The 25818-nt window shown below is 42.3% G+C and overlaps 1 protein-coding gene across 3 annotated transcripts in view; it reads right to left on the bottom strand.

Annotated features, from left to right (window-relative positions):
- Positions 1-12231: 12231 nt before the first annotated feature.
- The window catches only part of NFKB1 (nuclear factor kappa B subunit 1), a 115605-nt gene continuing 102018 nt past the window's right edge, over positions 12232-25818 (bottom strand). For all 3 annotated transcript variants that reach the window (XM_019025812.4, XM_031010114.3, XM_055385418.2), the window contains 8 exons: positions 22864-23065; positions 22242-22411; positions 21810-21912; positions 18861-18985; positions 17439-17505; positions 16938-17110; positions 15958-16114; positions 12232-13104 (listed from right to left, as the gene is read on the bottom strand). In XM_019025812.4, coding sequence (XP_018881357.1) covers positions 12944-13104; positions 15958-16114; positions 16938-17110; positions 17439-17505; positions 18861-18985; positions 21810-21912; positions 22242-22411; positions 22864-23065 — 1158 coding nt within the window. In that variant the 3' untranslated portion in view covers positions 12232-12943. The remainder of the gene's footprint in view (positions 13105-15957; positions 16115-16937; positions 17111-17438; positions 17506-18860; positions 18986-21809; positions 21913-22241; positions 22412-22863; positions 23066-25818) is intronic.

The raw sequence follows: 25818 nt of genomic DNA, 5'->3' as shown, positions 1-25818 counted from the left end.
CAATAGGATAAAAAGACCAGAACCAGGTCTTACTGTCATATGCTCTTGCAAAGCACATTCCAGAGAGAGTGGGATGAAGAGAGGTCAGTTCCCAGGATTATATCTTCCCATTTCAGAACAGAGAGAACAATAAAAATCATAATTTTCTCATTCACATTCACGATAACTCTTCTTATTCTCTTTTTTTCCTTACTTCACTTTTCATTGTGAGACATTTCACACCATGAGAAGTCACTTGGAAAATAAATAGAAAGATTTTGTTCTTTGTTGGAATGAAGGTGAACTGGAGTGCAGGAGAAATAAAGATATGTTTCCCTAACATTCCTAAAGTGACAAAGACCTGAGATAGAAAGAATATTCTCTTGGGCTACCTCTGGCTCTCAGATATGAAACTTATTCCCCAGCTTGGTAAGATTTAGGGAGAAAAGCAGGTAGGCATTGTCTGTGTGGGAAATTCAAAGCATTTGAAAACATCCCCAGAGTCTGCCTTGACTGAATGCAATCTTATTAATTCAATAAGCACATGCAATTAAAAGGGTTATGCAGAAAAGACAGTAATATTTTCAAGTGAATGGGAGAATTCTTGTTTTCTAATTGATTTATCAGAGGCATGAACCAGAGTAGCATACAGAACCTTAAAATCACTGGCAAAACCGGTGTTGTCTTAAGACATGTTTATATTCTGCCCCTAGACACTGTTTAACTTAAGGATTTATTCGTTCATTTATCAAGCATGTATTGCAGACCACTCTGGGCAGGCATTGTCCTTGTCACTGGGGGTATGGCAATGAAAAAGGCAGACAAGTCCTAGTTCTCATGGATCATTAAGCCAGCGAACGAGGCAATTCCAGCTGGTGATAAGTCCTTAAGGTTAATGTGATGGCGACAGGGGAGCAACATTAGATAAGCCACCATCTTGTTCAATACTTTAGGGAAGCTTTTTGGAAAGTATATGGTAAAAAATAAGTGAAAAAATTTCAGTTGAGAAATGAGTCTTTAAAGACCATCATTGTAATTAATACATAAGGAAAGAAAAGCACAAAATCAGCTGGTTATGTAGTTGGGGCTCTGAGCCTGTGATCTGCAAGCTGGGGGTGAACTAACCTGCCAAGACATCTTTAAGTCCTTGTATGGGGCCAAACAGTGAATGAGCTTAGCAAAGATAAGAGCAATGCATCACTGTTTCGTGTTTTATAAATATCTCTCCTTATTTCTGTAGACACAGGTTACTGAATCTTGCCATGAAAGAAAAGTTTGCTTAACCCCTTAGGTTGGTCTCTGTCTTTAAACAAGATTTATTGAGCTCCCCTGTGTGCCACATCATGCTATGCAGTGATCAGGTACACGATTATAGTAACACCTAAGTTACCTACAACTCTCAGGAAATGACACATTCTGGCTCACGAAAATTGCTGTTTGAGAACTAGCACTCATCCCTGCCTCATAATTTAGGTGGGAACAACCCCCTTGTTCTGATTCTGTTCCTGTTACTTTTTGTTGGTTTTGTAAAATTTACTGGACCACTGCCAGTAGTTGGAGCAGACAGTGTTCGCTGGCCACCTCACAGCCAGATCTTCCTCCTCTCTGCTAATAGAGGTGGCCATGTCCAGCCTCAGAGACTGAATCATAATTTGTTATTCTAATCCTAGTCTCCATTGCCAGTGATTGATGTAGGGTTAGGCCCATGACACATTTCAAGAATGAATCATAAGTTGATGTCTAATGTGGGGTTTCTGGGGGAAGGTTTCCCTGCCTGATAAGAGATAGACCTGAGGCAAAACCCTCTGCTGTTGGGTAAAATTGAGAAGCTATTTGAGGGCCTGACACTTGGAGCTGCTGCAGCCTTTTTTTGGTGATCTTAAAGAAACATATTTGACAGGGGGTGTCAGAGATGTTTAGCTGCTAAATTAACCCTGCAACCATCTAACTGTGGTCTCATTATAATGTGGTAAAAAATAAAGGCTTAATTGTTTAATCTTGTAGTCAGGTGTTCTGATTTTACAACCGAAAGCATCCTAATTGATACAGCAGTTAAAGGCGTGGGCGTTGAAATCGGACTTACTTGTGTTTCAGTCCCAGATCCACCAGTAGCAGGTTGTTCTTCATTGGATACAGGCTACTGAGTCTTTCTGTGCCTTAGTTTCTTTAAACATGGGAACAATAACAACAGTATCTGCTTCATAGGTTAATTGTGAGGTATAAAGGAGATAATGCACAGATTATTGATAGCACATGATAACTATCCACCAAATGTGAGCTATTACAATCATCATTGCCTCTGTGTGAAGCCATCAGAAGAAATCTAGGGAGGTGGGCAGAACTGAACGTGTGCAGGCATTGGGTGGTGGCTGTGAACAGCATCAGCCAGGAGAGCTGGAGGTGTCGGGGGCAGCAGTGAGCCTGGGAGAGGAGCAGGTAGGACCTGGATCTCCCCGCACCCTGCCTTGTCATCCTGAAGATTTAGGTCATATTTGACCAGCAGGTCATGGTCTAGACTGTGTTTTAAAAAGTTGAATTACATGCTAACATTTAAAAAGGGAAAGATTCCGTGTAAAATATCGATGTATCTATCTCTGATCTTCTTGTAATGGTATTTTTTAAAGCCCTTATTTGTTTAACCCACTTATAGTCAGGCATTCTCATTTTATAATTAAATAAAGGCATGGGTCTTTGAGGTCAAACATATCTGGGCCTTGGAGAGGGCAGTGTGGGCACCTGGGTGTCCTATTAGTTGGGAGATGTGTCACCTACTTCCTTGTGCTGGGATGCTGCAGTGGCAGTGGTGCCTCTAGCGAGGAAGGCTGTTGGGGACATAATTTGCTAAAGTGGGCTGGGAGCGGTGACTCACGCCTGTAATCCCTGCACTTTGGGAGGCTGAGGCGGGTGGATCATCAGGTCAGGAGATCGAGACCATCCTGGCTAACAGGGTGAAACCTCGTCTCTACTAAAAATACAAAAAATTAGCTGGGCGTGGTGGCGGGCTCCTGTAGTCCCAGCTACTCGGGAGGCTGAGGCAGGAGAATGGCCTGAACCCGGGAGGCAGAGCTTGCAATGAGCCGAGATGGTGCCACTGCACTCCAGCCTGGGCTACAAAGCGAGACCCCATCTCAAAAAAAAAAAAAAAAATTGCCAAAGTGGGTGAAGGAAGGGCCCCTGCTCTTTTACAATGAGCTCTCAAGCCAAAGTGGGTGACTGGCATGCTTCCCTACCCATATTTTTGGTATTGGAATGAAAAGATTTTTGACTAGTCAACTTACAAACATGAATGAAATTTTGCCTTGTCAAAGATCCAAATTGTGTGTGCATGCACGTGCCTGTGTAAGTGTGAAGACTGCATGTGGTGCAAGGGCTATGGGCTCATGCTCTGATACTGAACCTCCCGGTACTGGCCTTGGACCAATCACTTAACCTCTAAGCCTCAGTTTCCTTATCTTGAAGTTGAGATTAATGGTAATAACTATCTCACAGTGTTCCTGTGAAGATTAAATAAAATAAAGATATAAATGTAGCAAATGCAATAAATGTTGGTTTATCAATATCATTCCTCAAAGGATAAGGCTGGTGGTGGCTGAAGTGTTCAGGCCTAAGAATCTTTCATTCCGCTTGCTAAAAGGAAAGAGCAACTTAAGCCTTCTCTACTAAGGGAAAATAATCAACAGGCTTCATGACCTGAGTTGAAGGAGAAAAATCCAGGCAGAAAGCTGAAGAAATTTCTAATTCCTTTTTTTTGGTAGGGTTTTTCCAATTTTACAGAAGCAATAAAATAAAATAAAATAAAATAAAAGAGTAGCATTAGGCAAGCCAGCTGTTGGATGATTGTGCAAAGTTCTGCTTCTTCCAGCAGAGGCCTCTTGTGCTCAGGAAATGAGGCTGGTGGTGGGTGGAAGGGACTGCCCTGGGCCAGGGTGCTGGCTTCCTGGAGGCTTCCCCAGAGTACAGGGCGTCTGCTGCCTTCAGCGAGGGGAGGGGAGCCTAAGGAAACACTTGCAGGGCTGCTCCCCAAACCCCTCACCTTCTGGGCTTCAGGGAGTTGGAAGCCAGTGCCCCAGAGGAATGCATGAATGTGAAACTACCTTAAAGAAGGAAATAAAGAGAAAGAAAAGAAGGGAGGGATGAAGGGGGAAAGAGGCGGGAGAAAGAGAAAAAGAAAGAGAAAGAGAAGAGTTGAGAGAAAGAGACTAGGAGAGAAAGAGAAAGGAAAAAGGAAGGGAGAGAAGAAGAATGAGAGAGAAAAGGAAAGAAATGGTGAGAGAGAAAGAGAAAGGAAGAGAGAGAGAAAAGAGAGAAAGCGGGGGGAGAGAGAAAAGTAGAAGGGAGAGAAAGGAAGACAGAATGAGAAAAGGAGAGAAAGGAAAGGAGAGAGAAGAGATAGACACAGGGAGAGAGAAAGGGAGAAAGAGGAAGGAGGGAGGTGAGGAGGAAGGGTGGAAGGAGAAAGAAGGAACCCAAAGGGCAACTCTGTTTGCTGAGCTCTGGTTTCTTCCATGGCTCCAGGGCTAATAAAGGCTGAGCACCAGCATAGCTGGATCACAAGGTTCAGATCCACAGAGCAAATTTGTCTACTTTCTGCCTGCCTTTTGGTTACAGACAGGTCCCAGACTTAACAACGGTTTGACTTACGATTTCATGACTTTTTGACTTTATGATGGGTTTATCAAGGTATTAAGTGCACTTTCAACTTATAATGGGTTTATCAGGACATAACCCCATTGTAAGTGGAGGAGCATGTGTATTTCATTTCCATCCACTGTTGCTACCTTGGCAAAAGTGTGGCATATAAATGCTTTTTAATTCAAATTTACTTACTATGGATCTATGAAAACTTGGCACCAAGCCTCCTGAATAGATGATTGACAGAGGAGAAGTCAGATGAGCTATTTAAAGGTTTAGTAACAAAACAATCAGGAAAGGACCAAAACTGTGAGCTATGGGCGTGATTCGGGTAAAGGAATTACATTCTGCTGGTGGAGGGACCAAAATCGTCCTTGGCCCACATGCTGTGTGCATATGTTGCTCATCATTCAAGATGTGCATTTGGCTAGGCAGTAAAGGAAGGCGGGGACAAATGGTGGCTTTGACCTTCCCAGATCAAAACTGGGATGGAGAAGAATGCTAAGGACTGCTTGCATCAATCAGGCCTGAGAGGTTCGCCCATCTGTGAGCATATATGCACTTCCTGAGCATATATGGTCTCCATGTATTGGGGAGGTAAAATTCCCCCTGCTACCGTGGTCGCTGGCAGCAGTGGTGGAGGGGCAGGGGCTTCAGGACCTAAAGGAAGAGAACAAGAATGTTGCTTTTTGGCAGCCCTGCTCCTGTAGCAGGACCTGTCTGTGGGATTACGATGGGTCTTTACGGGGATGTCATTTCTGATCCCTTTGGCCTCCCTAGGCCAGGCTTTGCTTCAGCTGGGAGGCAGGATTCTGCATTAACGTGGGTGGCCCATGGATAGCTTTTTGGGGGTCCTGGCTTGAATTGTTGAGGGAAGGTGAAGGGACACAAAGAAATGGCAGAAAGAAGCAAGTGGTGGAGAAAAAAAGCTTCTGAGGGCCCCAAAGCAAAAGGAATGGGGCTGGAAGGAGTGGGTAGGAGGAAGAAAGTCAGCATGGACTCAAGGCCTCTTCCTGGGCCTGTTCTTGGGGACCGGTGCCAAGCATCATGTGTGCTGGAGCTGAGTTCATTTGTTGAGGGAATGCTGGCTTCCTGCTGTTTGCCCACCCTTGGATAATACTTCAGAGCCCCCTGTTGGCAAGCTTCTTCCCTTTCCTGGGCATGACCCACCCCTTTGAAGCAGTTGTGTGTTCCGTGATGCACTGCTGCAGCATGAAGCCAAGGAGCACAGTACGGGGATTGAAGACTGAGTCCCGGCCCAGCCTTTGCTCTTTACATTAGACCAGGGGCCTTCCAGCACATCAGAAACTCTGTCCTGTGGACAATGGCAGGAATTAAAACCCCTCCCTGTTCACCTCTCAGGCTGCTATGACAGTCAGTACTTGAAAATATTTTCTAAATGAAAACATTTACATTTAAAGTTTTTTATTTTTGCGAATTTTTTTCAAAATTACAGAAAAAAATTATTTCAAAAGACTAAGGGAACATTTGCATTTGAATAAGGTGATAAAAAGGGATGCTGGAAATGAAAAAAAAAAAAAACCCACGACATGAAGTTTTTCATTCAATTTTTTAAAGCCAAAAAATAAGTTGTGCATTATTGCTTTAGGAAAAGGAAAAAGGGAACTGCAAAACAGTTTTGAAATGAAGAAAATATCGATCTCTTTTTGCCAGGGAACAGACCTTGTAACCTGGTTGTCTGCTACTGGGCATCGACTTACAGCCTTCCCTGATCTGATGTGTCCCCAACATAGTCCTCAGGGTTCCATCTCACTATCTTCATCACCAGCTCTGCTTCCTGGATCCCAAGAAGGAATCCTGGGAGAAAAGGTTTCGAGAATTTCTGTTTCATCTACTATCCTTCTGGCCTGAAGAGAATATTATTTCCACAAGAACCAATTTCTGCTCCTTTCCAATTTATCTGAGAAAATGGGAGCCAAGGTCTTTCCAGCTCTCTGCAGATCACAACTAAGATAAACTTGCTTGTCCCTTTCTTTTGGGTAGGATCTTAAAGGGCCAGGGCCTCTTGAATGCTAACTGTGGTGTCTACAAGCCCAGGACTTCTCGTGCAGCGTTTAAGGAACTACGGAGCATAGAGGTTGGAGAGCAGAGATCTCTGTGAATCAGTGCGAGGGCAACAAGATATAGCTGCTTTACCTCTTCCCCAGCCTACCTGCCCTCATATCCTTGATCATCTCTGAGGATTTCCTTAAGAAAAACTGTGACTTTGTGCTTACAATGCAATCTTCATGCTTAATCCTAGGAAATGATTTTGCCTTTAGTGATGGCCATTTACCATGATTGCAGGTGACTTTCAGAGTGAATATCTGCATACAAGTTGCAACTAGAAAGAACCTTATGGCTCAGCCTCCCTCAGTGAAGGGGTTATTACCTGTGCCAAAGACTGTGACCTGTTCCAAAATCAACAGCTCTCTTAATACTGGGAACAGAAGTAGACCACCCTTCTATCTTCACTGCTCTTAGTGTGACCAAGGGACTGAAGTTTTTCTCCAGCACAACATGAGAGGAGGTGACACATTCAAAACTCCCTCACATACTTCTCTCAACATTTTTCTCCTGGCTGACTGGGGCTATCACCCCTAGCAAGACCTTAGGAGCCAAGTGTTGGAGGAATAATGACTGTCAGCCTGGATCCGTGTGTGGCTAAGTGGAAGAGAGACACTACTCACCCCTGACCCTGCTGCAGTGTTGTTACTGGAATCAAGTGATCCTGCAGTCATGCCTCTCATGTGTCTCAGTTTCCCCATGACCACCCATTGTAGTGCCTGGCAAGCAACAGATGCCCAAGAAATCTTGATTGAACACATATCTTTATTCTTTGAAGACTCTTGTGATAGTTCAATGAAATAATCACTTTGGAAAGAGGTATCAACGTGGAAAAGCTAGTTGACAGAAGTAAGATGATGCTATCTCAGCCGCTTCCTCCCTTTCATCTTAAGAAGCTTGAACAACTCGTGGAACTGTTCATTTGTCCAGGGTAACAGAAAAAGGCTATTGTGGACATAATGAAATCCATGGTAATTGAAGGAGATCCATTTAATTTCAAGCCTCTCCTCAGTGTCTCCCCCAATTCCAAAACCAAATGACAAACCTGGAAAACCAATGGACAGGAACTTGTAGTCTCTAGGGTTGGTATTTACATGAAGCAGCCAGCCACAGTGAGGCCAATGGAGAAGAGACACTCTCACTTTGTAGGCGTTCAGAAAAACTTGGATAGTTTAGGAAGGTGATCTTTAAGATCTTAACCAACCCCAAGTTCTGTGATCTTCAAGAAAATAGAATTTAATTTCATCCTCTTTTGACTCCTGTGCCTCCCATGTCCATTCCCTGGGGAAGCACAAGTCAGAAACAGAATTTCCCCCAAAAGCACAAAATAGGAGGCTGAAAGAAATGCAATAACTTCCAGTCAATGAATAATTCGTATTTAAGCATCCTTGCCTTTTATTAGGGGGAAAATCAAGTCTCCAAGCAATATGTCCTCTTAATTATACTTTGGGTTCATTTTGCATTTTGGTTGGGTACGTGACGACTCCATCATCTTTGTACAGGACTGTATGCATTTTTCTTTCTCTTTTAAATAAAGCATGTTTTTGTCAAAGGACTGCAAACCTCACTAAAGAATAGTCTTTGGAATCAGATGGGCCAGCATTTGAATCTGGGGCGAGTTATTTAATAACTTCAGATCATTCATTTCCTTTTTATAAACTGGGGTTAAATATATACCTAATAGGGGTGTCTTGAGAATTATCATTAGAAATTATTAATCCAAAAGGGCTGGCATGTAATAAATGCTCCATGCTGGCTGGATCTTTCCCCTCCTCCTTTTTTCCTGTTAAAATGTACAAAGTCCAGTTTGTGCAGCTGCATTCCATAGTGGTGACCAGGAACATCTGTGCCACATTCAGCTACTTCAGAAGATGCAGGTAGGTAAATGAGCAGCAGCAGGGCTTCGTTCTGCTGAAAAGAAAGACCGCTGATCCTGAAAAAGTCTGGGTTATGCCTGCAGAGTATAGAAACCTCAAAAATGACTGAAGTTCTGAGGAAGCTATTTTTAAATGGCCTCCTGCTGTGACACAAGCTTTCTGGGAAGGTTTATTTCAGGCCTATTATAGCTTTCCACCTGATCTCCTGCATTCCTTTTGGTTTATCTCCATCTGCTGGTACAATATGAAAGATACTTTCACAGAGACCCAGACAGCACTGGTGGCCTTGCTGTTGCAGCACCACACAGAGGTTCAGGCCAGCACTGAGATCTGGGAGGAAGAGTAAGTTTTTGGGACAGAAGAGAAATGGGGCTTCTTATGAAAGAAGGGGAATGTGATTTTTCTATCTTGGCATGAGTTGCTTAGTTGTTCCTCCTCCTCAAGTCAGCTTCACTTCAAGTGAACTTCTGGTAGGTGAGCTGTCAAGTTGGAAGCCTGGAGCATGGTGACAATCCACTCCACACTTAAGGCTTAAAACCTCAACCATTATTTAATTTGCTCACGAATCTGCAATGTGGGCAGGGCTCTGCGGAACAGCTTGTCTCTATTCTGGGCAGCATCAGCTGAGGCAGTTTGAGGGCTAGATGGGGTGACTCAATGGCTGAGGGCTGGAATCTTCTGAAAGCTTCACTCCCTTACACATCTCTTGGTTGATGCTGGCATCAGCTGAGGCAGTTTGAGGGCTAGATGGGGTGACTCAATGGCTGAGGGCTGGAATCTTCTGAAAGCTTCACTCCCTTACACATCTCTTGGTTGATGCTGGCATCAGCCAGGGCCTCAGTAAGTCTGTGGACTGAACACCTGCACTTGGTTCCTCCATGTGGCCACTTGGCTCCCTCAGAACACAATGACCAGCTTCTAAGAGAGAGGGCACAGCACGATGGGGGCAGAAGTTGTATTCCATTTTATGACTTAACCTTGGAAGTCACTTAGCATCTCCTCCGTCCTTGTCACTTTTGCTTAGATTCTCAGAGAAGGAACCCAGGCCCCTCCCCTCAGTGGGAGGAGTGTCAGCCTCATGTTGTAGGACAGGAGGCTTTGTAGTGGCCAGCTGGAAAACAATGATCTGCCACAGAAAGGAACCCGCAGAGGTGTGGAGGCATGGGCTGCTTGTTGGAAAATTAAGAATTAAGGAAAGTCAGAGCTGTATTTTTTCACTTTACAGAAACTTCACTTTACAGTGGGGCCGGGTAGGGGCTGGGTAGGGGTGGAGAAATGGCAATGTAATAGAAAACATAAGTAGGATTCTCCTTGAGATTCTATTTATTTGGGAGATGCTGTAAAATGAAGAACCTAAACTGCTTTTATACCAGTGAAAAGTTTTGCTTAGAAAGGCCTTCCCTATATCATTTATCAATCAATGACGTCTAGTACTTCTAATATTTTTATGGTTTAATTTTTGATATATTTGGAAATTATTTTGATGAAAGGAGGGAGGCAGGTGTTCAGAGGATTGTTTTCAAGTGATTAGCCAGTTGGGACCTCTGTTGATTGAGTGATATGGTTTGGCTGTGTCCCCACTCAAATCTCATCTTGAATTATAGCTTCCACAATTCCCACGTGTTGTGGGAGGGACCTGGTGGGAGATAATTGAATCATGAGGGCAGTTTCCTCAATACTGTTCTCGTTGTAGTAAGTCTCATGAGATCTGATGGTTTTGTAAGGGGAAACCCCTTTCGCTTGTCTCTCATTTTCTTTTTCCCTGATGCCATGTAAGATGTGTCTTTCACCTTCCGCCGTGATTGTGAGACCTCCCCAAACACGTCGAATTGTGAGTCTATTGAACCTCTTTTTCTTTATAAATTACCCAGTCTTGGATATGTCTTTATCAGCATTTATCAGACTAATACATTGAGTAATCATCTTTTTCTCATTGATTTGAAATTTTACTGTATTATATACTAAATTCCTATATATTTTGGAGCCTACTTCTGGACTCAAATGATTTTTATCTGCCTTCTCATCAGGATAATATCCCATCATGAGCTCTGGAGCTAGACAGAGCTGGGTGTAAACTCAGAAGCAGCTTAGCTATGGTCTACTTTAAGCCTCAATTTCCTTTTTTACAAGTTGGGTTGTTTTTCAAGATTAATGGCTCAATGTGTTGCGCAAAATTGTTCTGCATGGTTCCAAGCACCTTGTGCAGGCAAGGTTCTCGGGGATACTGACTCTGAGTTGGAAATTTATGTGTTAAATATTTTTCTGGAGTGCCTTCAAGCTCAACAGCTATGGAAGGGTGAGAGAGTAAGCAGGATGGGCAGAGGGAGAAGTTGAGTGCAATGCAGCCTCAGCCACTCTAATGGGAACCCTGAAGCTTCAACAGCCCTTCAGTGTTGTCCCCGGTTGGACAGGCTTATTCATATGTCCACATTGATCAATGTTGCATGGGTGCCATTGTGGAAATGGATGTGGCCTAGGAAGACACGGCTCCCGGCAGCATTCCATGAGAAAGCTGACAGCTGGAGTGCACCACCAGCAGACTAGTCCTTTGTCAAAGGGGAATCCTGGTTGTGCATCACAATGTCGACAATAGTACCTCGCTCAAAAACTGATTTTTTTTCTCTTCCATATTCCCAACTTTTTTTTTTTTTTAGAATAACTTTATTTTTTTTAATTATACTTTAAGTTTTAGGGTACATGTGCACATTGTACAGGTTAGTTACATACGTATACATGTGCCATGCTGGTGTGCTGCGACCACCAACTTGTCATCTAGCATTAGGTATATCTCCCGATGCTATCCCTCCCTCCTCCCCCCACCCCACAACAGTCCCCAGAGTGTGATATTCCCCTTCCTGTGTCCATGTGATCTCATTGTTCAATTCCCACCTATGAGTGAGAATATGTGGTGTTTGGTTTTTTGTTCTTGCGATAGTTTACTGAGAATGATGATTTCCAATTTCATCCATGTCCCTAAAAAAGGACATGAACTCATCATTTTTTATGGCTGCATAGTATTCCATGGTGTATATGTGCCACATTTTCTTAATCCAGTCTATCATTGTTGGACATTTGGGTTGGTTCCAAGTCTTTGCTATTGTGAATAGTGCCGCAATAAACATACGTGTGCATGTGTCTTTATAGCAGCATGATTTATAGTCTTTTGGGTATATACCCAGTAATGGGATGGCTGGGTCAAATGGTATTTCCAGTTCTAGATCCTTGAGGAATCGCCACACTGACTTCCACAATGGTTGAACTAGTTTACAGTCCCACCAACAGTGTAAAAGTGTTCCTGTTTCTCCACATCCTCTCCAGCATCTGTTGTTCAGCAAAGCTTCATGCTGGAAGGCTCCTAGTGCAGGGCCCTCTGGTATATGGAAATCTTAATACTTTATCACAGAGGTGTGGAGAAGACATTGAAGAGGTGTAGCATTGCATGAGATGGAGGAAAGTGAGGTGGCACAATCTAAATAAGATGAGCTGGGTAAGGATTAGACAAATCCAAAGCTTTCATCTTAGGTTAAAACACTTTCCTTTTGATAATTATTTGTTCATTTCTAGATTAAAAAATTGACTCTAATAGGCAATGTGAATGTGATAACCAGGCTATACGGAATGATCCCATGATTATAAGGAAGCATCTTAGAAAAGTATTTGCACAGATCAAACAAGGTGAGGTCATCAATTTGCTTTTCCTTTTATTATAAAAGTAAAATAAAAAATAGCATTTATAAATCCAACATTTTTTCCTTTAAAGTATTTGATCTAAAAAACATATTTACAATAGCAAAATGCAGAAAAGGGGGAAAATACCATTTTCAGCAATGATTGTAACCATGTTTAAATATTGACAAGTACGTGTTTTTTTTTTTTTTGCAAATCAGAGAAATAACCACATTAGAAAAAGCAATATGCCTTTTTTTTTTTAAAATGGCACGTCAAGTGACTCTCATTTTAAAATATCTCTTTTCTTAACCCTTAATTTGAATGCAAAATGATGCTGTGGATGGTCAGAAGGAATGCCAGGTGGCGACCGTGATACCTTTAATGACAATAGGAACGTAGCAGAGGGACAACAGCAATGACAACAGAAAGCAGCTGTGATCCAGCAGCAGCTGGCAAAGCTTAGTAAGCAACCTCATCCCCAGATGCATCCGCTCAGCCAGTGTTGTGATTGCTAGATACTATCTGTAAGTGAACCAAACTAAAATTCATTTGTGAACCAAGAAAGGAAGCCAAGTTGAAAAGGTCTCGAGTTAAATCGAGAATGATTCACGCGGGCCGGCTCTCTGAGCACCTTTGGATGCGCTTCAGCTTCTGTCTTGTGGACAACGCAGTGGAATTTTAGGGCTTTGGTTTACACGGTGTGGGAAATTGTCAGCAGGCTAAATTTTGCCTTCTAGAGGTCCTTCCTGCCCATAATCATGGGGCATTTTGTTGAGAGTTAGCAGTGAGGCACCACTGGTCAGAGACTCAGTAAAGCTGAGTTTGCGGAAGGATGTCTCCACGCCGCTGTCGCAGACACTGTCACTGTCTCGGAGCTCGTCTGAGGGGAGAAAGCACAAATTCACTGGGGGAATGGCCGGGCTCTAAAAAGCTCATGGACTATTCTGTGGACAACTCTTGCCCACTGGCTTCTGCCAGCCACACATCCCACCTATGCCACCCTCACTGTCACGACTGCTCACCGTGGTGGGACGGGCAGAAGATACTTGGGACATACTGTGAGGATGTTATTAGCCAAATGTCAGAATTAGCCAAATGCTTTCACATCTTCCTGCAATCTAGTCTTGTGTTTATGAGAATCCTTTCTGAATTCTCTTGACTCACAGTGGACCTTTTTTTCCCTTAGAAATCAAGTGTAGTTTTCCAACCACTGTATTATCTATTTCATAGCTGGGGAAACTGCTGAACCTCAGCAAAATAAATTGGTGACAGAAGCAAGAGCTAAAAATGAGATCTCTCTCTGGGCCTCATATGCTATTACAGCATACATTGCCTTGAAAACATTTTTGGTAGCAATAAAAGTAAAATGATTTTGGTGAAAATGAGTCTATACTGGAAAATCAGGTTGAATTCCCTTTGTTTATAAGTGTCCTTAGGGATATAACCAAGACAAATTATTTCCTATACAGTGAGGAAGGAAACAGAAGTCTAACATACACTAATCAAAATGCTATCTTCTTATGTATCAAATTCCAATATTAGAATATTAAGACTTTAATGCCAGTGGCATGACTATCATCTTGGTATTGACTGATTTGTTTAATCAACCAATCTTTATTTGGTGTCTATTATGGGTTACAAACTATGCGATATCCTAAAAATAACTACAAATTAAGGGCTTAATGCTTAGGTATTTACTTTTTAAAAAAATGTTAAGTATTTGCTTTTTTTCTTTTTTAATATCTGTGCAGAAGGAGCACTGGGCTGTGACTCAGGAGATCTGGGTTGTTTTCCGGCGGATACATTATTCCTTTCTGAAGTGCAGACAATGACGTCTGCCCTTGCTCCCCTGGGAAGGCCCCCTGGCAGGGTGAGATGGGTGCTGAAACTGAGTGGCAAGAAAGAGCCAGCCAATTAAGAGCTTTCCAGGGAATGGGAAGAAATAGTCAAAAGGTTGGTCAGACTAGTGAGCCAGGGGAGCAGAGAAAACACTTGGGGATGGAGGCGCAGTGTGGAGGAAGAGCTTCCACAGCAATGTTTAAGAAAGCAAACGAGTAAAGCAGGGACACAGTTTTATCTTTAAAACCTCGAACATTGCTAGGCACACAGTGTATGCTGGATCAGGATTTGCTGAATGAATGACTGAATGAACTGAAGGGCATAACCCAGAAGTAACACAATGTCACTGATTTTTTAGAAGAATCATACCATCTGTTGGGCAGAGAATGGACTGAAGGGAGGTGGACAGGAAGGAAACAAGGGGACTGAGTAGGAGCCGTGCAAGAATCTAGGCAGGAAATGACGGCAGGCTGGACTAGGGCGGTGGTTGCAGACAGGATGACACTTGATGGGTCGCATATGAAGTGATTAGTGGCAGAAAGGACTCCTGAGGAATTCTTGGGTTTTGTCTTAATCTCCTGGAAGATGGCAGTGCTTCTGACAGATGTAGCCAGTATTGGGCTTGGGTGAGGTACCAAGCAGGGAGGGTTTAGGACTGACCCTGGAGGGCTGTGACTTTAAAAGGTGAGTGTAGAAGAGGCAGCCAGGGGAGTGTGCTGTGGAGGAGCCAGGAATGGAGACGGTCTGAAGTTGAAGGTAGGCGTCAACCATGACACACTCTGCAAGTGGTCAAGGTGAAAAGGAGGTGACCAGATCTGGCAATGTGGAGGTGACCGGTCACTGTGAGGACAGCAGGTCTGGTGGAGTGGTGGGGATGCGATCCCAACTGCAGGAGGCCAAGCAGAGGGTGGAAGGTGGCAAGCTGGAAAGAACAACTCTAAAAAATTCTTTGGAGGAGCTCTGCTATGTATGGGAATAGAGCAATTGGACTGTAGCTAAATGGGATGTGGGATCAAGAGGGTGATTGTTTCGGTGTGTTTTGTTTTTAAAGATGAGGAAATCATGAAATGCTTGCTAGGTGACCTAGTCGGAGAGTGGGGAGGAGGAACGGCTAGTATAGGAGAGAGAGGTAAGAATTAACAGGAACAACAACCTAGTAAAGGTGAGGGGGTTAGACTCAGGGGAGAGGTGGCTCCTCAGCTGGGCAAAGAAATTTAACCCACCAAGTCCGGATGGAAGGCTGCCAATGTGGGCACAGGCACAGGTGGGCTGGCACTTGGTGCAAAGGTGAGAGGGTTCTGGTTTCTTCTGTTTTCAACAGAGTGTGAAGCAAGGGTGTTGCATGAGTAAGGGGAGGGAAGGAGTGTTGGGGGTTTAGAAATAGAAAGCATGGAATCGTCATTTACAGAGTGGGAGAATAAAATTGTAGGAAATATAGGATTACTGGGCTGGGTTGAGAGTCCATTTCATATGGTTGCGAGACTTTTGGTGGCATGACACGTAGTCCCATATATGGTGGGGGACAAGGTCAGTGTCATAAGCATGAGAGAGGAGGCAAAGGAAGAAGGAGATGGTTCTCTCTTTAAGGTAAATATTATTTCTCTCATGTCTTAAATTTAATCACCCACATCATGTTGTTTTTAGTATTTATTGTATTATTTAGTGTTTACTGAGTAGTTCATGTGTCAATGTGATTTTCCAAGGGTACGACCCCCTCACCTGAATGATACTATCAAGAGAGGCAGAGGGTGAGCCCAGGGGGTAGAGAGACACACAGGGAAGTGTATCCAGAAGACGAGAAAGAAAACTGCCACACCATATCCAAAAAGAGCTGAAGACACCAGCCTAGGGGAGCTGGAAAATATCTCCACTGTCTTTTGTCTTTTTTCTTTACCTATCTGCTGCCTTGTGGAGGCAGGCGAGAGAGGCAGCGAGTGGGCCTGAGAGGTGGTCTTCACTGGGCTGGAGGCTGCCTGGATCACTTCAATTGCTTCGGTGTAGCCCATTTGTCTCAGGGCCTCCACCAGCTCTCTGACTGTACCCCCAGAGACCTGTGAGAAAGAAAGGAAGGAGGAGCATGTTCTTGTGTTCGAGTCCCAGTGCAGGCTGTAAGCACTGACAGCCCACCCTTCCCTCTTCCATGCTGCCTCCTCCACCCAGGAGCCAGGAGGAAATGGAAAGGGCAGAGAATAGCGACTAAGAAAATACAGTCTTCGAAGCAAGTTTCCTGTTTCGGCTCAAAGACCACTCAGGAAATCACAGAGAAGTGGTTTGTAGTAAGCAGAGAGAGAGACAGCGAGAGAAGCGCTGAGGCAGTGAAACTCTGCCTACAGTGACGTCTAGACAGTCTCCCTCTGTAAGCTGAAGCTCTGAAATCCATGCAGAAACAAAAGCTAACCATGAAATTTTCAACAGAAAACTTCACCCCATGCTTTTCTACATTTTATTTTTAGAAATGAAAAAAAAAAAAAATCCCCGGGTAATGGCTCCACTAGGAGTCACCTCACAGAACATGACTCAATGCCCTGCCATGGGGTAAGGTGTGTTCTTGGGGACAGGAAGCTACACATGTTGATTACAGTCGATTGTTTGCTCAGGGCCGTTAAAGTTCTGTGAAAATCCTGACCCTCTACGTAGCATTTTCACAGGAAATCTCCAGGTATTTGAAAACGGGGAAAATCTGAAGGTATCTGAAAACAGCATTCTCAGGAAGATGGGCTGCCAACTTGGCCTGGGTCACCCTCCCAGGCCTTGGGCAATGACTGGTTTTCTTCTTCAGAGTTAAGGAAAAGGGAAGGAGATTATGCCCTGGCCAGAGATGTTAACAGAGTAAAGTCAAATGAAAATTGCTAAATCTGTAAGATAAGGTGTTACCTCATAGTTGTCCATAAGTGTTTTGGAAGGAGCAGGACTCAGCCGGAAGGCATTATTAAGTATCCCCAGACCTAATTTCTGCGCCAGAGTAGCCCAGTTTTTGTCTGGATCAGGAATTTCTAGTAACTTATACAGCTGCAGCTTCACATCTTCAGCCAGCTGTTTCATGTCTCCTGAAGGAAATGAAGAAGGAACACACTTGTTCTAACATGCCATAGACACTCTGGAGGGACTGATCATTGCTGCCTGGCTTGCTGTCCAACTCCCAGTGGAACCAACCAAGCTACTCTACTTGAAGGTCAAAGCCCAGCTGAGTAGAAGGCAGTATATATTTACAGTAGATTAAAACTGGATATTCTCCTTATCTACCTCCAGCATCTTTTGGTTCTGAAATAAGAAATGTACTTTTAACAGTAGACCCTGGATAATGCTGGTTCCTCCCTTTAAATGACAGTGTGGAGATAATAATGGTTAAGAGAATCTGGTTTTATCACAACCCACCTTGTGCTAGTAAATCATCAGATGTAAACTCTGGCTCATATGGTTTCCCATTTAATATGTCAAATACCTGTTGGAAAGAAAAACACCAGAAATCGTTATATATCGAAGGGACCACTAGGGCAGTCTGTTTCTTAATAATAAACAACTCAGCATGTCCTCCTTAGGAGGGCCTGGTACCCCAATGATGGAGGAATGGCAAGAGGAATCAGGACCACCCTCCAAGAATATGGTACCCTTTGGGGGAAGAACAGCTGTAGGGGCTCTGGTACTGGGAAATAGTGCTTTGCACAAACTCTCTGAGCTGGGTCAGAATACCCAACCAAACTGCAGAGAGTCAGAGCTATAGCCTTTTGGAAGGAACAGGCAGTCCAGGCCACCATGTCAATCATCTCCTGCTCAGAGACCTAAGGCTAGTGAAGAGCTTACTCAGAGCTGTGAAGCTGTCTCCCTTCTTCCACAGTAACAAGCTTATGAGAATGAATTGTATAAACTTGCTCAAATTGAGATGTCTAGATGTTCACAAGGCTTGGTGTTAACCCTCTGGCAATACTGACATTTTAACTGAGGGTCCAGAAATGTCTTAGACTAAAAGAAAAATTATTCTGTAGCTGCAGAGGCATTTGTGGTGTTCTCTGCAGTCACTCTGTTGCTGGCTGACCTGGGTAAGGAGAGCGTGGGGTCACTGAGTGCATCATCTTTTTGTGTTCTGTGGCAAGGCCTTCTGGGGAAATGAGGCGCTAACATAAAGGGAGAACCATGGAGTCTCTGCCAACGTCAGTGAGCTGGACACATACAGGCTGTGGGAGGCACATGAGCAGTTTTAGAAGTGGAGCAGCTCTCGCCTCTAGAAGAACTGATCTTGTCATGTTGGAGATCTTGCATGCTGCCCACCTCCTCCCTCTGGCTTTTCTTCCTGGGGCCAAATGACCTAGTAACTGCTTTATACCTTCAGATCTCAGCCCTGTGGAGTTTTGAGGAAGGCTTTAAATCTATTTACTCTGTTTATATTTATTGAAATTCTAAGAAGAATTCTTAGTTTATTTTTACATCCGGAAATCACTTACCTAAGTCCTAAGCAAACAGTAACATTTATCCTAGCTTCAGAAATTGAGATGGTAACAATTATGGTGTGAATTTGGAATGGGTAACTTTTATGTGAATTTTGTGTTTTTCTTCTAACCTTTTCTCACATCTCTACTCTGATCTGATTAGGCATACACTTTCATACTTAGAACTCGGCTGACCTAGATCTTTCATGGATAGGGTTTTTCAAGATAAAAATGGTCTCTGACAAACAGACTTTCTTAAAAATAAAAGGCATGTTCTTTGGGGAATAAAGCACCAGGAAGACCATCTGTTCTTACATTCCTGAACCTCTGACTCCCTCAGGGGCAGCCATCAGACAGATGGAGCAGCACTCACCTGCCAGCTGGTAGCCATATCTAGAGGCGTGGTTCCAGGCACAACTCCTTCATCCTCTCCTGCATTTTCCCAAGAGTCATCCAGGTCATAGAGAGGCTCAAAGTTCTCCACCAGGGGATCCGCTCCTGCGAAGTTAGATTACACAGCATTAGGTAAACCCAGATCTTGTCAACTTCCAACTGCCTGCAAAAGTCAGATTCCCAAAGGCAAAGCAATGTAGCAGCTTGAGGCAATCTCCTGGATAATTTTTAAATCATAAAACATTTCTACTGGAATATCCAGAGAAATTATTTTAAAATTGTAATTTACTTTGATTGTTAAAGTGTCTTATGACACCTGAAATAGCCAAAGATACTATTGAAAAAAAAAAGACTTCAAATATTCTTTCACATTTAACTCTACAGGATATTTCTCAACTGAATAGTGCATCTTTAATCTTAGGGCTGATGGACAGCATGATTACAGCCACTAGGGTGCACCCTCAGGATTAGGGTCCTAACTGTTCAAATTTATGCGTGACAATGTGTATTTCTCAGCCCCTTTTCTTGGACACTCAAAAGAGCAAAGATGCTTGATGTCTAGTGACAGCATGGCCAGTTTCATTGCTGGGTACAGCAATGCCAGGGTTCTGATCTTTAAATAAACAAACCTGCTAGGATGTATAATTATTGAAATATTTTGGGAAATGTAGTCTGCTCTTTAGCATCCAGCAAAAACAAAAACAACAAACAAATAAACAAAACACCAAAGTAACTCAAAGACTAGAGCTAGAGTTACTTCTCAGAGGCTTAGATGATTTTTATGAGTGTTTAGCTTGATGTCTAATGATGCCATTTTTGAGGGAGGAACTTGTTTTTATCTTGCTGGGAGAACATCAGATGGGTCAATATCAATAATAGAGGAGTACTTAATGGGAAACAAAGAAGGATCTTCATGCTGTTTCTTGATTTTATTCTCCCAGTTCTGGCCTGATCTATGAGGCAATAAATGTAATCCATGGAGAAATTAAGATGAACAATTTACAGGACCAAAGTGTGGAGGGATGAGCTATCTCTTAACTGACGCTTTTTTTTTTTTTTTTGAGATGGAGTCTTGCTCTGTTGCCCAGGCTGGAGTGCAATGGCATAGTCTCAGCTCACTGCAACCGCAGCCTCCAGGGCTCAAGTTATTCTCCTTCCTCAGCCTTCTGAGTAGCTGGGATTACAGATGCATGCCACCACGCCTAGCTAATTTTTGTATTTTTAGTAGAGATGGGGTTTCGTCATGTTGGCCAGGTGAGTCTCGAACTGCCAGTCTCCGGTGATCCACCCACTCTGGCCTCCCAAAGTGCTGGGATTACAGGTGTGAGCCACCACACTCAGACTTAACTGACCTTTTCCATGACATTAAGATTAGGACTTGGTTTTTCATCTGAGTTTCTTCATTTATATATCAGAGAAACTGTTACTTGCTTTTCCTTTCATGGGATTTCTGAGAATTCAATATAAAGCATTTTTAAAAGGGTTATAGTTTCTTTCTTTTTCTTTTCTTTTTTTTTTTTTTTTTTTGAGACAGGGTCTTATTCTATAGCTCAGGCTGGAGTGCAGTGGTGAAACTGTAGCTCACTGCACCCTTGAACTCCCAGGCTCAAGCGATACTTCTACCTCGGCCTCCAAACTAGCTGGGACTATAGGCACATGCCACCATGCCTGGCTACTTTTTAAATTTTTTAATGGAGATGAGGTCTTACAATGTTGCCCTGGTTGGTCTCACACTCCTAGTGCAAGTGATCCTCCCACCTCAGCCTCTCAAAGTGCTGGGATTACAGGTGTGAGCCATCACATCTGGCTGGTTATAGCTTCTTGTTGGAAGGCATTTAATTAATCAGTATCTTCTAAAACTATTAATACCCACTGCAATCAGAGTTTCTTGTTCAAGAAAAAGTTCTATTTAACAAAAGAGAAAAGAAAAATATGGTGTCCCAAAGAAAAAGTTCCTATGTCTTTTGCTTTGTTTTCTTGAATTTATGAAGCATTTACCTTCTAAGTTAAAAAAAAAAAAAAGCCTCTAAAGTATATCAGATATGTCAGGGCAGGCTTCAGATGCCAATTTCATTACACATATTTTGAGGTTCTAAATATGCAAGGCACTGGAGATTCAAAGATCAGCATGGATAATTTTCTATACTTCACAGGACTAGAGAATTAAATGGAATAACATCTGCAAACCTATGAGCAAAATAGGAGAGAGAAACATAGTACAGAGAATAAAGTCTTGAAGTTCACACTGCCAAAGTGTGATTCATAGCTCTGTCACTTACTGGAACCCTGAAATGGGATCTGGTAGTCTCTCTAGTCTGTTTCCTTGACTCTAAGATGGGGAATAATGGTATTTGTCACAAGGGGTGATTGGGCATTAAATGAGACTGTGCACATAAAGTGCATATCACAGTGCCTGGTACACAGAAAGGTCAATAAGTGCTAGCCATTTTTAGTGCCTTCCACATAATGGGTCTTAATACATGGCCCATTTTCTTTTTCCTACACTTCAATTTCTAAGAGATATTTCTTTCAAAATGAAGTCTTTAAATGATTTCTTATACCAATAATCTTTTTCTTCTGGGGCCTTCTGATATGATCTGAGACTGATACCACTCAGAATTCTATAAGGAATCAAACTCTACTTTGAAAAGACCCTTTGTCATGGGAGTCAATCTAAACAATCAAACCCCAAACAAACAGATGAATCAGAAAGTAAAAACTAAAATGACTATCAGGGTAAAGCCCAAGATTACTAGTCCAAACAGTGCCTTATGGCAGATAAAATGTGATTTGCCATATAATTTTTATTTACCCTTGTTTTTCAGCAGTAGGTCTGTGGCTTAAAGAAGGCAACATGACTGCTCTATTGAAGTTGGGTTTGCATTCCTGGTAACATTTTTCATTAATGACCACCAGATCACCATCTTACCTGCTGCTTTGAGAAGAGCTGCCAGCCTGGTGGACCCTCTCCCAGCTGCTATATGCAGGGGTGTGGTTCCATCGTAGGTAGTACTGTCCACATGGGCATCACCCTACAATCCAGCCCACACAAGAAAGCGTTAGTGGAAGGTTCTTTTGCCCTTTTGTCCCCACCTCCCAGTGTACATGGCTCCTTGGGTCCTATTACTAGCCCAATTGCTACTTTGGGCTGGCTCTGTCATTGAAGAAATCCCCAGTTAGAGATGCCAAGCAAGGGGGTTGGGGGAATGTCTAAAGGTGCTACTCTGAAGCCCTCCATAAATGTTAAATAAATAGAGCTGATTGTAAGGGAGAACAGCAGCTACTGACTTCATTCTTTGAAAAGATTTCCTTAAATCTCCCTCAGAAATTTAATGCAAAAGCAAGTAAGTGTGCCCTTCACCTCCAGGAGCAGGCAGCCTGCCAATGAGATGTTGTCGTGCTCCACAGCCAGGTGCAGTGCTGTGCGCCCGGACTTCTGCTCCTGAGCATTGACGTCGGCCCCAGCGGCCACCAGCAGCAGCAAACATGGCAGGCTATTGCTCATCATGGCTAGATGAATGGCATTCAGACCTAGAGTCCAAGCAAAGGGACAGTCACAGGATGGGATGGCTAACTCACAAGATGGCCCTTGTGAAGCTGAAGGAAATGGCAAAAACTGAATCATGGGGAGGGACAGTAAAGATACTATAAGTCTATTGTTCTGCTTTGAAGACCCACAGTCTCCTATTATGTTCTCAGGAGACATGAACATAAATAAACATTCTCTGAATAAACGACGCTTTGTGTACTTCAAGATGAATCTTTACTCAGGCCTCTGCTTTCTCCTCCTACTAACTATTCCAAATCATCTTTAAAAAAATTAGCTTTGGTGAGCAACAGAAATGCCCAAAAGAGATGATGAACTCCAGGTGACTAAGGAAAGCACTTTTGGGTGTAAATCAAATAACACACGTTTATCAAATACCTAGTAGATATTTAGAAGGTGGAGAAAGTTACACCAATGATGTGTGATTGTCTCTTACCGTCCCCGTTGGGGTGGTCAAGAAGTAGTGCTGCCTTTTTGTGCTTGAGTAAGATACTGAGAACTTTATCATGTCCTTCTTTGGCAGCTAGGTGCAAAACAGAGTTACCCAAGCGGTCCAGAAGGCTCAGGTCGGCCCCAGCCCTCAGCAAATCCTCCACCACATCTTCCTGCTTAGTGATCACTGCCAAGTGCAAGGGCGTCTGGAAAGTGAAAGGGCAGGAGATTCACTGGTCAGCAGTGAACACTTACAACTCACAGCTTGGTAGCTGTTACTGCAATAGGTGGGGCCATACTGCAGGAATATTTCTCATTCCCAGATTAACTTCTGACCTTGGCACCCAAGTTATCCTGTTCCATACTATATGCTAATGAAGTACATATACTGTACTAACACTTAGCCATTCAATAATTCATGTTTTAAAATTCTTATTTATCTTAAATTTAATTGACAAATAGTAATTGTATATATTTATGAGGTACAATGTGATGTTTTAATCTAAGTTTACAACATAAAATGATTAAATCAGGCTAAGTTACAAATCCATCACTTCGTATACTTACAATTTTTTCTGTGGTGGGTTATTTTCACATTTACAAGTCTTAATAGCTTCTTATTTCTCACTACAACCCACTGATTGTTGATTTTGAGCACACCTAGTAGTAAATTTAGTTTTCTTAAATATCTGGTAGGAGTTACCTCCAGCTGATAATTTTATATTAACAAATCAAATTAAGGCTATGTTTTCACTGAAGAAATTTAAATAAAGTACTCAATAGAAACCAATTAACAAAAGTGCCATGATTCTATGCTGACATGGAAACTAAATTTACTAAATTAAAAAATACTGTCCCATGGACTGGCTCCTGAGACCAGTCAATATAGCTTTCCTACACCCATTTCATAAAAGGTATTATAAGATTCTAAATAACATAACCAGGATAATACAAGTATCTCACCAAGGGGGCTCAGATGAATAAAAAAGGTGAGCTGCTGATACCTAATAGGTACTTAAATAGTCCATTTGACTATCCTGCCCACAAGGTATTACTTCGGTGAATGCAAATAAGATGTTTTGCAAACTGTGTGTTTTCAAAAATGAGTAAGACAAATACAATCACAAACGTATCTTTCAAATAACTGAGTTCACTGACAGAGAACAGCAGTGTATCTTTACACAAATCAGTTTATTTCACAGGAGCCTAACTATGACATCCAGCCAGTCTTGTGACAATTCGCCTAAAACTCCCTTTTCATTGAGCAGTTACTGGCTACAGCAGCAGGTGAGCCACCAACCTCCTAGCTGTGTAGGTGACCACAGCACATGATAACTGGCAGGATGAATGATGGGAGGGTCGTCTAAATCTCAACTACAGTGATTATTTACTATATCAGACCAAGACCCTTTTTTTTTGCCAAATTATTACTCGCCCTTATTTCTTTCATTTTCTAGGACTATCATCCTGGCCTGAAATGAAGTGATGTCCTCAAAACTTTAGATATTGTTGCCAAGAGCCTTCTTCTCAAAAACAAGTCAATAGAAACTGTGTTTACTAATCTGTGTTTTCTGAAATGCTACTTGGCGAGATGGGAAAAGGAAAGAGAATGAGATTGTGAAAAAAGGATCTGAAATTATAAGATAGTATACCATTCAGGAATTAGAAATTATCTGTAGCTTGAATTTAATTAAAAAATATCTTATGAGTCAGAGAGGTTTTTTTTAAAAATATTTTCTTCCACAGTCCAATCAATGGTTTTCCATGATATAAACCTCTAGATCTTAAATCCAAGGATTATATCTTAAACAATTATACCTTCATGCTATGGCTGTGGGCATGGGGACTTACACAGACATTCTGGAAAGCCAAATATACAAATGTCCCAGCAACCCAACTCTTGCAGATGTATCTGGGTGAAATTCTGACACAAATCCACAAGAGGACATAAGTGAGGACAGTCACTGCAGTATTATCTACTTAGGTAGGAAGTTAGAAGTTGGTTAAATGTCTACTACTAGGAAACAAGGATGTTATAGGCGGAAGACCCATACTAGATTCTCTTCAGGAGCTGAAACAACAAACTAGCTATATGTAGAACTGTGTGGATAAGCAGTGAAGGCAGAAGTACAGTAACATGTAGCACAATGCCACTTAGGCATTTAAAAAATATATGCACAAAGAACTATACAGATACACACAAGTGTGTGTAAAACTGGTGAAATCTGATTAAGATCTGTGGATTGTATCAACGTCTATTTCCAGGTTTTGACACTGTTCTGAGGTTATGCAGGATGTTACCATTGGGGGAAACTGGGTGAAGAGACCTCTGGTTTCCTTGCAGTAAATACTAGGACTTCCTAGTACGTTTTTGTAACCTCCTTTGAATCTATAATTAAATTAAATTAAAAAAATTTTAAAGGTTAATGCAAGGCAAGAGAAGTACATTTAATATAATGTGGATTGTATGTGAGAGTATATGAAAATATCTATGTATTTCAAGTATATGTACATTTGTATCCAGTACTTGAAAAACTACCTATAAACACAATAGTGACATTTGTGCTAGCAGACCTGGGCATTGTCAGGGTGGGCAACTTTGATTTTCCAATGTAGATTCTTCTGTACCATTTTTAAAACTATGAATATACATGATATGTATAATAATTAAAAACATAAAAATACATAAAACCCTCCAATAATGTTTTATGGGAACATACACAAATAAAACAATCCATACCAAACACGATAGAGTGGTTGTCTATGTTGGGGGAAGGAGAATGAGAGGAGAAAAAGGCTTAAAGAGAATATTTTCATAAAAAATCCTAACTCTGTGCACTTGGACTATTTTGAGTGTGTTTCTAGAGGGTGGGTGGGGAGAGGAATTTGATCATGACAGATGGTCACAGAAATGTACTTAGATTAGTGAAAGGTATTTGGGAAGAATGCTTAACTGTCA

The sequence above is a fragment of the Gorilla gorilla genome, chromosome 3, assembly GCF_029281585.2.
Source record: "Gorilla gorilla gorilla isolate KB3781 chromosome 3, NHGRI_mGorGor1-v2.1_pri, whole genome shotgun sequence".
Taxonomy (NCBI): Eukaryota; Metazoa; Chordata; class Mammalia; order Primates; family Hominidae; genus Gorilla; species Gorilla gorilla.
Note: the sequence above shows the minus strand (reverse complement) of the source record. Positions and strands in the feature narration are given on the sequence as shown.